This window comes from Coenobita brevimanus, chromosome 80 (genome assembly GCF_032717465.1).
Source record: "Coenobita brevimanus isolate Jiangsu-jjx chromosome 80, ASM3271746v2, whole genome shotgun sequence".
Lineage (NCBI taxonomy): Eukaryota > Metazoa > Arthropoda > Malacostraca > Decapoda > Coenobitidae > Coenobita > Coenobita brevimanus.
In genome coordinates, this window is record NC_137033.1 from 16606132 (window position 1) to 16617922 (window position 11791).

Sequence of the window (11791 nt, forward strand, 5' to 3'; positions counted from 1 at the left end):
CAAAAGACATGAACTAAAGGATGAAATAATCCTTTTTAAAAATACACAGTAATTTGCCTGACTTAACTGGAAAAAAAAAAGTGTAATTTGCAAACTTACTAAATAAAACTTACCTTTGAGAAGCTTTTAATTCAAATGCAAAACACTTGAACAAAAGGAGCTGATAATTCTTAAACAATATGCAATTATCATAGGAATTTACCTGACTTATTGAAAAAACTCACTACTGAGAAGGTCTTAATTTAAAAGCTGATGCTTTCTCTCAAAATATATCAGCATACTCTGTTATTCCATCACAAGAGATATGTACTATAATACAAGAACAATTAAGTATTCTGTGATGAGTTTAAAATAATTATCTATATTTTCAATCATCCAACAAAGAAAATGTGCAGTGAATTTGAAATAAAATAAAGAGATGAATAAAAAACTACATCATAATTATACAAACTTTAAATACATACTGTATTTTCTGATGGTATCACTCACTATTACGAAAATAAACATCCTATTTACATGTAAAATATGACAATACTATAGGTTATCCTTACAACTTGGGAAGGGCTGAGGGGCAATTGGAAGAAACCCTGTAGATGCCAGCCTAAAATGTCACCCATCCAGTCCCTGATCCACTATTGGGGTTGCTGTTGCTGTAATGGACAAATAGAACACTTCATCATCATCATTGACATCATCATCTGTTCTCTAATCTCCCTTCACAGGTGGTAAATAAATAGGATTTTGTGAAGAAGCGCATTCTTTTCTAAATCATCATCAGTATTATCAGCGCTATCTGTAGCTACTGTAGATCTCTGTAACTCATGTGAAAATAGAAAACTGAGTAAGAATGATAAGGATGATAATGATATCTTCACAAAATCACCTCTGTATTTTATTTGACATAAATGTTTAAGCTTTTAAGGAACTGTACAAGTGAAGATAAAGAACAATCATATTAAATCACCCTGCTGGCTGTGAGCTCTTGCAAAGTTTCCCCATGATTCTTCTGCTCTCATATCTCTTGCTCTCTCTCTCACATCAAAGGTTCTGACTTTCATTAAATCTTCCTATATGTGGAGACAGTTATGACTGTCAGGTGGAGCCAGGATTATGTGGCCTGAATGAATAACAGACTTATTAAACTGGGCATGCTGTTGATAATTCTCCCAATTTTGTGCTTTCTGGATCCTATCTCACTCCTTCCATTGGTGGGAATAAAGGTCAAGATGATATATACAGTAATCAGTGAATGAATGAACGAAAGCTAAGACTGGCAATAATCATAAGAGATTACCTTGCAACCTGTATGGTGGTGATGATTTTTTTTGTTTTTTAATGAGTAGGTTGCAACAACTAACCTTCACATGTACTCACCTTGCTGGCTGTGGTTGTGGCTGAGGTTTGGGTGAAGCACTAGCAAAGTCTCCCCATGATTCTCCTGCTCCGGCTGCTGACTGAGCTTCGGTGCTGCTAGGAGGTGCAACCAAGTCACCTAGGATCAGAGATTGGGAGATGGTGATCAAGTTGTCAGGGAAATTATTTGCTCTTCAAAAGGATGAGTTCAACTCAAGGCTGGGAAAGAGAATAAGTTGAAGACTTGAACTTCATTACATCAGACCACTTGTCTTCCACAAGTTCGACCAATGTGTTGCAAAAGGTCAACAAATATCATAAAGCTCCCAATGAGTTGTTGTTGATCAACCCCACTCTTTCTGGCTGAGCAGACCCATCAACCAAAGGCAAACAACTACCCCTGCAGGGCCATCCCATGCAGTGAACTGATGTTCCCTTGTAGCTGATAGCACTTTGACACAGCAAGGCACAGTGAAAAGTGTGGTTTGGTCCATGGATGGATGCCACAAATGTCTCCAACCAGTTAGCAGGGACACCATAGCATGCTTCACTTTACTCCATGATATGGCTATATGGTTAACAATCAGGACTGGAAATGCTTTCCTGAGTTACATGAAACTATTAGGCTAGTCACTCATAATGTCACAGCTAGCAGTGCTGACCATTTGGCCACCACGGCCAACATAACTGTTAGTAAATATTAAACTGTTAATCCTACCTAGGATGTCCATATTGCTAGGTTGGGTGGGTGGTGCAGTGCGAGGTGTGGAAGTGGCAGCTGGGGCAGGTGGTGGGGCCAGCTTCACACCACCCGGGGGAGGTGGCAAAATACCCAGTCCACCACCAGCCTTGGCTTTCGGACGGGCTGTTGCATCTTGGCCTTCCTTTTTCTTCAGTAAGTCAGGAGTAATTTGATAATCAAAATTACTTATACATAAAGATTATTCAGTACACTTTAACCTCACCCTCCTCCTTTATTGGATGTAATTTAACATAAAAATTTTAAATAAAACACCACTTTAACAGCCACTTTAACTTGGCTGTAAACTGCACCTTGGGTCTCCTGATTCTGCATTACTGTGGTATTAACAATCAAATGCATTTACACATACCGTACACTGTATTCTAAGCACTTTATCTTGGCCTAAAACTGACATTTTCCATCCTGAATACTGAGCTATAAAAAGCAATTAAAGCTGAATTTTGTGTTAGTCACAAAGGAGTGCTGTGAAAATGATGAAGAGCTGTATTACTGTCTTATTCTGCTAATGAGCTAAGTGGAGCTGAAAAAAAAAAAAAATCTCTGCTAAATTAAAGTGGTTAGACAACACACAGTAAAAAAAAAAAAAAAAAAAAAAAAAAAAAAAAGGCAACAATTATGTTTAAAAGTTAAGCATATGAAATAGCAGAGTAGGTACTTGTTGGTGAACTAATCCATCTACCCATCTAATCCTATGTTGCCCCCTGAAGAGCATAGGAGTCCAGGGCTAGGCAAATTGGTCCTGACATTTAAGATGAGTGTGACCACTTTCACTCATCCCTGAGTGACATTATGTGCGCAATAAACCCCAACAACCCCTTGGATATAAACCTACACAGGCTCAATCTGATTGGAGTGCCTTAATTACCCACAAAACCACCAGGTGCCATAATATGGTTATATAGTTAAATGGTTTCCTGGTGTACAGGAAACCATTTGGCTTGTCACTTAGTGTAAAGCCACCCATAGGCAGTAAGAAGAGGAAAGAAAGAAGGAAAGAAAGACAGAAGAGGGAATGTAAAGTCATCCATTGGCAGAAAGAAGAGGAAAGAATGAAGGAAAGACAGAAGAGGAAGGAAGGAAGAGAGCAAAGGGCAGACACCCCAAAGCAGCACTACATTGAGTGAGTGGATGGTGAGCACCCCCACCCACCACCGTGGTGAACTGATAATATTAATTTTCTCCTCTCCACCATTTAGTCCATCAAAAATTCAGATCTGTCAATGCATCCTTTATTTTTCCTTAATATACCTTCATGGTACTTGTAAACAAATAACAAAATACATAAATAAAAATAAAAAATAAAAGCTAATCCTTTATCACTAAAATAATGCTGTACTCCATGTATTGGTATTTATTTTCAGGACGAAGTGTCAATATATTACTAACCAACAACAACAAACAACTGGACAAGCATGGTACACTTACTGTTATTTTCATATTGATTTTAATGGTCTGGCCATCTTTAAAACCCAGGTCCAAAGCAGGCCGACCTTCTTCTTTCTCCTTCTCTGCTTCCTCCTCCTTTTTCACCCACTTGAAGTGATCTTGTAGTGCCACATTAAGATCAAAGCTGTCAGACCGGTCTCCAAAACCTATGCCAATGAATGCTGATCTCCCTGAAATATCGATAAAGAAGAAAGTTACAATACAACACTGATATGTTCTCAATTAAAGCACCATTTAAGTCCTGCCTACTGGGTGATCTTGAGGGACGTATGGAGGCACTTGGACCCAATCGCAGCGTGATGTCAAGGGATGCAGGGCAATACTTTGTAATAAAACTGATCAATGAAGTCAGCCTTGAATCATCTCCCCTAGCCCTTGGGTGTAATCAAATGACAAACTCTTGGACAACAGTGTGCACACCAGCCCAACTGACTACAAAGCCTTTATGAGCTTTTAACATTACAGTCATCCCTTGATTATCTGACGTGACAGAGCCAAAGGCATGTCTGGGTAACAACTCCATCTGGATAATGGACTTCTCCCTTGGCCCCCTTTCATGCATAACCTACCTCTGAAAACCAGTGTAAAAGGCCACTACAGTACTTCGTACAACATGTGTTCCTGCTGTTTAACACTATCTGATCAAGTAGACCTATAAACCACAGTCAAGCAGACTCATCAACCACAGACAAGTAATCAACTGCAGGGCCACACCCCGCAGTGATGTGAAAAAAACATAAAAAAATGCCTACACAAGAAAACTGCAGTGGGCACACAAAACATGAGTAAAATGGAATAAAACCATGGTAAAACAGAGTAATCATTGTACAATACAGTAAACTAGAATAAAACTAACGTCAACACTCATGATTCAACCATCTCGCATCAATCTTACCTAGGTTCTCCTGCTTCTCCAAAGTGAACACTACCCTCTCCCTTTTCCCTGGTGGAGGGGCCATCATCACACCGTAGGAAGAGGCATGCAAGGAATAGCAAGGCCTGAAGCAGGTAGGAAACAACCACAAAATCCAACACATGCGCTGCCATAACAACTGTCGAAGAGGATCTGTTCAGTAAACCATCACAGCGTGGGAACTGAGAACGACTGAGAGGGTCTCTAGCAGATGCTGGGTAAACAATGGAACCAAACGGTGCAGCGCCACTGGGCTTTTCCCGTCCGGCTGGATAAGAAATATTCGCACGGCCAAAATTTCCACCTAGATGCAAGGAATATGTCCGGATAAGATGAAAATATGTTTGAATAATGGTTCTGAAAAGCCAGATCACAGCGTCTAGGTAATGGATTATCCGGGTAATGGCCGTCTGGATAATTGAGGGATTACCGGTACAGTACCATACTGCAGTTACCATATGGAATAAAAATTTCTATTTATATAGCTACCTATAGCCAGATGCCTTTAACCTTCAAAGAGTGGCCTTCATTATCCCCTTAACTCTGTGAAATTTTACATAAGTTAAATAAAATCATCTTGAATTTGCAAGATTACAATAAAAAGAAGAGCTCCTCAGGCTGAAGGGCTTTAAAAAAAAAAAAAAAAAAAAAAAAAAAAAAACTAACATGGGGAATAAACACACCTTCCTCATCCTGTATTCTGAGGACAAAATATCTTGAAGAGTCGGTCACAGATTCAATGGCTACCCCGGGATACTTGTCAATGGGACACTTCGCAAATAACTCGCCTGTCGTCTTGTCCTCCAACTTTATCATACATTCATCCTTTTTGTTCACTAGTCGCATACGCCCAGTCCAGTCTGGGGTCCCGAGGTTCCAGTCTGCTGCTCTGTATGTCAGGAAGGTTGTGAAGAGGTTATGGTACAGCATGGGATGACAATAACTATTACTAGAATCAAAATTCATGTTGCCTCTCCTGTTTCTCTCTCCATGGACTTTAAATCAGTCTTGTTACTCCACGAGACCATGTGGTGGTAACGGCAGCTGCAATCATAAGTATATACTGGTAAATCTTTCTGTATATCAGACAGGAGACATCCATAAAAATATGATATAGGTTGGTAAAATAATGCTTAGAGATTAAGAGAAAACACTTCAGTGTCTGTAAAATATGAGTTATACACACTGTGAAGCATTATAATGTACCTCCTTATTTATGGGAGAAAAAAAAAAAAAAAAAAAAAAAAAAAAGCCCACTACATACCTCAATCCATAAAAAATGAATAATCCCATCAACACTTCATTCCAACATGAAATCTGGGGAGAGCTACCAAGCTACTATTCTCAGATTTTAATAAATTATGTAATGACTATGCACAAAAATAAAAATAAAAATTTGTGTAACTGAACATAATTGCATTAGCCATATCTGAGTGAAGGACTGCAGCTGCTGGTGACTCTGGCTGTGTCCATCTCTTTACCAAGTTAACCACCATCCATAACTGGACTGGCACACATTCTTGCAGCTGGGACACACAGTAGTAACGTACACATTAATGAAAGCCATTGTGGAATCAAGGTTAGTATTACTGTGGTTTTTCATTAATTCATTACCAAATGGCCTACACAGGACCTTTCTATATTTTCTATTGAAGTAAGTCCTTTGCACGTAAAGCATTATTTTTTCAGGATTAGCATGGCTACATTGTGGTAGGTGGTGGTGACCATCATCCACTCACTTGATGTAGTGCTGCCTAATTTTTCCTTCGCATATATCATTCTTTTTCTGTGTCTGCCCTCCTCTCTTCCCATTTCTTCCATCTTTCCTGTTGCTTTTTATTACTTTTCTTTCCTTCTCAGGTGGCTTTACACTGAATGACAAGTCAAATGATTTCCTGTAAGCCAGGACACAATTTATAATGGTGGGTGGTAATCATATAACCAACCCAAACATGTTCCCTACATGTCAACAAGTGGGTTGGTGGAGGGTTAGTGTCCCTCCCCATAAAATCACTAAGTCAAAGACAAACAGCCACCCCTAAGGGTTATGGCGTCTGATTATAGATACTATATACCGGGTATATATATATAAATAAACAGATGCATTGGACTCCAATTATTGCTGGAAGTCTTTCATCTTCAGATAAACACAGCCATCTGAAAATAATTTTTCAATACTCTCCTCCAAAACTTTCAAAAGTCCGTATAGGCTATTAAAGAAAATAGCAATTTTGGAATCAAGAACTGCTAAAAAATGTCTTGTGTAACCATCGTTCTACACTGTCTTGTTATGAGTGGCTTATGCAATATCCTTATATAAGACTGCAAAACTTAATAATTAACATCAGCACTTCTATCTGCTGTTACTGAGGATACCTGGCTCACGAGTAGAGGAATAATTTGCATTTAAACCCATAAGAGTTTTCCCATTAATCCTACAGTACAAAGATATATTAGGTATATTTTATTCTTCATATCCATCTGATCATCTTCAATTTAGGAGTTACTTTTCAAACAGCAGGTGTCAAATACTGACTTTAATAACACTTATTTCATAATGAGGGACCCCTCATCAAGTTGAATAACACTAACAGCAGGAAGAATAAAATATAAGACATCACTATATTTAACAGTTTAATCAGTGACCGCAAACCACTAACCTCTGGGGTACCTATGGAGATGAAATGTAGGCAAATACTACCGGTAGACATAAATAATGCTTGTGATTCAGGGCCATATCACATCCTAACTTAAAACTTTTCCATGCCATCACAAGGATCTGTGAATATTGGAAGAACAAGAACCATGGGAAGATTCTACAAGTTCTTTCCCTTATATTCACTGCAGAAAATAGCCATAGCTATGAAAGAATTAATCAGAAGTTTGGGAATCCTGGCCCAGAGACAATCCTTTGATGCAGGCTATATTTAATCAAGTGGCTATGCTTAAAATGTAAGGCAGCTATCACACGTGATTCGTTATCAGATTGGGGAGTCCTCCCATCCCATATCTTGCTGTTTATCATGATATACGTCCCCTCTCTCCTCTGCCCGAGTCAGTGAGGAACGCCCCCACAGTCAAAATCTTCAAAACAAAAACAGTTGGCAAGTGTTCCCCACTATAAATAATCATACGATATACATCCCAGCTTTAAGAAGACTTAATTATTTATGCATATGCTACCCTTTACCTGTAGCCCCTATTAGTTGTCCGTGGAGGTATTCTATAAACGAATACTTCCTGTTTCACCAATAAAACACTCTCGTAGTCGTCCATTGCTGACACCTTCTTTTCCGACAGCTGGAGCCTCTTATTTCCAGCTCGAGTATACAACATGCTTTTATATTTAATTCATGCTGGGCTCATTCTGTCATTTTATTTTCATTTTGCTTCATGTAAAATTAAATTTTATTCAATTATTTATCACTATCATGCTGTAAACTCCTAAAGATAACTGATATTATCTATTTGATTTACTTTCTACAATTGCCGGATATCTCTTAGTAAACACGATATATCGACCCGGGATATTTAACTTAAGCTGTGAAACCCTCATCCAATCCCAACTAAAATATGATAAAAATTGTTAGGTTCTATGTTACACCATTCAATATTTTTTGCAGTCTTCGATAATCTCATAGCCGATATATTTATTCAACATCATCATCCAATCCTTCACTGCCCATTAGGAACGTGGGGGTCCTGAGGTAGGCACTCTAGTCTCTAGACAAACAAGGTAGGAGTGAAGTCGCTGTCACAAGGGGATACTAAGCAGAGTGCAGAACAGAATAGATGTCCAAAATCAGTGTTCGCTATCACACGGTGTGCGTCGACGGGCATCTTTTCGAGTCACCCCACGGTTCTGACTACTACAGTCAAGGTCACAAGTCACAACCAGGGTAAACTCTATAGAGAAGAAGGGGACTATGACGGTGAGCGTGGTTTTGGTGACGTTCCGAGCTTGGCTCTCCACGATACTTGCGCGACAGCATATCTGGACGTGGGTCTCCTTGTACTGCGGCTAGAACAGTCGCAACCCCTGAACTGTATTATGTAAGTAATAAATCTCAGTTACCTTAACCGGATGTGGCCCCTGTAGGCGACATTCAGTTGGAATGGTTTTACTCCTAGTCCGTTTGATCACTGGTCGTGATCAAGCGCAATAAGTGATTTTCTGGGCTGCAAGAAATTATTTGGTGTACCATTTATTGTCGTGTCATCAAAAGGGTGAAGATGAATTAGGTGAAGTGGAGAGGAGTGAGCAGCATATGGGCGGGGTTGACTCGGATCCGTGAGACAGAATGGGGCTGAGTAGGCTGTCAAGATCGGAGTTATGATTTAAATTATATGCTGCAGGTGTGCTGTAGTAGTAAAGATTTCTCCAGTAGCCAAATTGTGCACCATTTGATCACTTGCCTGTACAACATATAAGCGGGAATGAAGTTATATATAAGTACAGTACCTGGAGGGTCTTTATAAAGAAGTAAAGGCAATGGTGGGGCAGGTGTCATGAGACGCTTTGCCTGTGGCGGGTTTTTAGACAATATCATGGGATACAATGCCACTTAACCATCCAGGTTACCACAGTTACCTCCCCCAGGTACTAACTTTTACCTACACCTATGTAGGGTGACGCCAACTGCCCGCACCAGGATTCGATCGCTAGCGCTAAGAGGCAGCAAGCTTCGGAGTCAGGGATGCTAACTGCTCAGCAACTGTGGCGCTATTCAGATGTAGCAAAGATCTCTATATATTCATTTTCGGCCCAGTCAATGGCCAAGTGTAGGCAGATTGGAGGGTTGATTTGACTAGCATCCGAGGATATTCTTTCCTTCCTCATAACTAAGGCTCATCAAATTTCATGCAACCACGACTTAGTGAAAGCAAACAGATTATACTGTATGTCTTAAAAAAAAAAAAAAAAAATCAAACGCTACCCTTTTCAGCTTGACCTAAATTTGCTGTCTTTCCATTCTGAATGCTGATTAATAGAGATTAGTAGAATATGGTGCTAGTCACGAATAAGTGCTATGTATTTTTTATGTTTCTGCCGCTGAACCGAGGGAAAGATGATAGCAAAGGACAGAAAAAGTTCCCCAAGATAAGCAAACTGTCGCAGAGGTTGCCATAAGAGGAGAAAATTAAGAACTCTGTCTACATGTAGTAGGGGGTGTCATCTGAAAAAATGTAGCTATATCCCTTTTACACTAACTTGGCCTAAAATTGCCGCCCCTCCACCTTGAATGCCGAGTTGTAGCAATAGTTTATTACTAGATTATGATGCTGGTCAAGAAGTGCTGTGAAAAGGATGTAGAATTGTAGTATTGCCTTTTTCTGCCACTGACCTACGTGAAAAAAAGCTGCATAAGGACAATACTCTCGGCCAAGTTGGAGTAAAAACAGTATGGCTAGCACGGATGTCATAAAAACAACAATATTAATTCCAACTGGTTGGCGTGTGATTAAAAAAAAAAAAAAAATCCAGCTAGCAGGGGCATTTCTAAAAACCAAACTAATAAGGGGTGCCATTTAAAAATCCAGCTAGTAGAGGGTGTCAAAATGTCATTAAAAAAAAAAAAACACGTCAACATGTACGTGTGAGCAAGGCAGCATTTTATCCCCCCCTCCCCTTTTTCTCTAGCGCAGTGGTTCTTAACCTTTTTTGAGTCACGGACCCCTTCGAGAATCTGGTGAAAGCTATGAACCCCTTCGCTACAAAAATGCACATACGCACATAAACACAGCATTTTGCATGCAATTAATATACTTTCTTTTACTGAAAACTACCACACACACTGTATGACATACACAAAGTACAAAAGTCTTTACAAGAATTATGTTTCTCACTCTCTCATGCAAAAACTAATGGCCACTCGATGAAAAAATGAAATACATCCAACTTGTGCAAATTAAACAAAAGAAAACTTTAATTCAGCTCAAAAGTTCATTTCAATGAGAGAGTTGTTGTTTGGTTTGAATGAGACGAAATTGTGGAGTCGTCTTTAACAAGGCAACACGCATGTCATCGCTGACATCCAGTTGAGTTGACTTTTCGTTTTGATAGAAACAAGCGCTGAAAACCTTACTCACAAAGGTATGTAGTAGCAAACGTAATCAGAGCACCCATAACCCGCTTTGCCAGACAATGATAGGCTTGTGTCAACGAACACCAGAATTCTTCGACTCTATTTTTTTTTTTTCCAGCTAATGATGGCAAATGGGATCAAGCAATATCGCTAAATTGTTCTCAATTATTCTGACTTTCACGGACCCCCTGAAGCCCATCTATGGACCCCCAAGGGGTCCAAGGACCCGAGGTTAAGAACCCCTGCTCTAGCGTTATGTACAGTACACAAGACACCATATTACATAAGGCATAACAGGCTTCGCAGCATCTTTTTCATAGCAATTTATTTTTGCATTTTACTCCCTTAATATTCTCTTCCATGTTAGACCTTGCTGTACAGGATAGATCGCCGGGGAAGAGGTGCTACGAAGAGGTCACGTCTTGAAGGAGTGATATGGTGATGCCGTAAATGACTCCTACTGAACACACCTCCGATGCTCGAACTAAAGCTGTTTCAAACAAAAGTATTTCAAAGAGTTTCCTCTTTTCCAGATGCTATGTCCGTCGGTTTTTCATATGCTAGTGTTCGGAGCAAAAAAATATCGTTACTGTGCATTTTCATTTTTTTTTTTTTTTCACTCATGCCAGGGACTAAACAAAACTGAATATACAGTGACAAAAATTCTGTGACGAATCCTGCGAGCGACAAAATCTGCACTGCAAGTCTCTAACAATCTTTTTCCATCGCTCACCCAACCCATACCGCCTCTTCCCACTTAGTATCTACAGTGGGTGTCGGACTGTGGGTCGGGTTGGGATCTACTGGTGGCTCTGAGATGTGTGTGTGTGTTATGGAAGGCAGGCTAATATTTGCTGTTTTTAAAATCTACAGCTACAGGAAGTTTCGCTCTAGTGGTGTGGTGTTCATGTTTGTGGGAGTGCTGATGTGCGGTACTTCAGAACGTGTTGTTTTTCCATTTTGGGGCAACACTAGGGGAGCAGCCAGGATTTTATGAAGGGGCTTCAAATTTGGTTGTCATTATCCTGGAGGTACAGCTGCTAGAAAGTATTATAATGATACCTAGATTGATAAAAAGTGTCTAGGGTTATATAGCTAAGGAAGCAACCCAGGATGCAGCCAGTAATACCTGAATGAATCATATCTATCTCTATCTTTCTGTATCTGTCTATATCTATCTGTCCATCTATCTATATCTATCTATCTACCTATCTATCTATATATCTGAAA

General features: G+C 39.6%; 1 protein-coding gene across 1 annotated transcript; it reads right to left on the reverse strand.

The window, feature by feature from the left end:
* Nucleotides 1-269: 269 nt before the first annotated feature.
* On the reverse strand, nt 270-7762 carry LOC145409254 (NECAP-like protein CG9132). The gene is made up of 6 exons (XM_080279738.1): nt 7666-7762; nt 5159-5364; nt 3542-3732; nt 2072-2243; nt 1375-1492; nt 270-650 (listed from the first exon to the last, which is right to left on the reverse strand). Exons 1-6 carry the CDS (start codon nt 7749-7751, stop codon nt 602-604), a joined length of 822 nt encoding a protein of 273 aa, XP_080135864.1. The 5' UTR covers nt 7752-7762; the 3' UTR covers nt 270-601.
* Between the last annotated feature and the right edge of the window lie 4029 nt (nt 7763-11791).

Bases quoted from the DNA above. Each gene is read 5' to 3' on its own strand.
- LOC145409254 (XM_080279738.1), bottom strand. From the start codon at position 7,751: ATGGACGACTACGAGAGTGTTTTATTGGTGAAACAGGAAGTATTCGTT. The intron at 3,733-5,158 runs GTGTGTTTATTC...TCGATATTTCAG, and splicing joins CAGAATACAGGATGAGGAAG to GGAGATCAGCATTCATTGGC. The intron at 1,493-2,071 runs GTAGGATTAACA...CTCTGATCCTAG, and splicing joins TAGCAATATGGACATCCTAG to GTGACTTGGTTGCACCTCCT.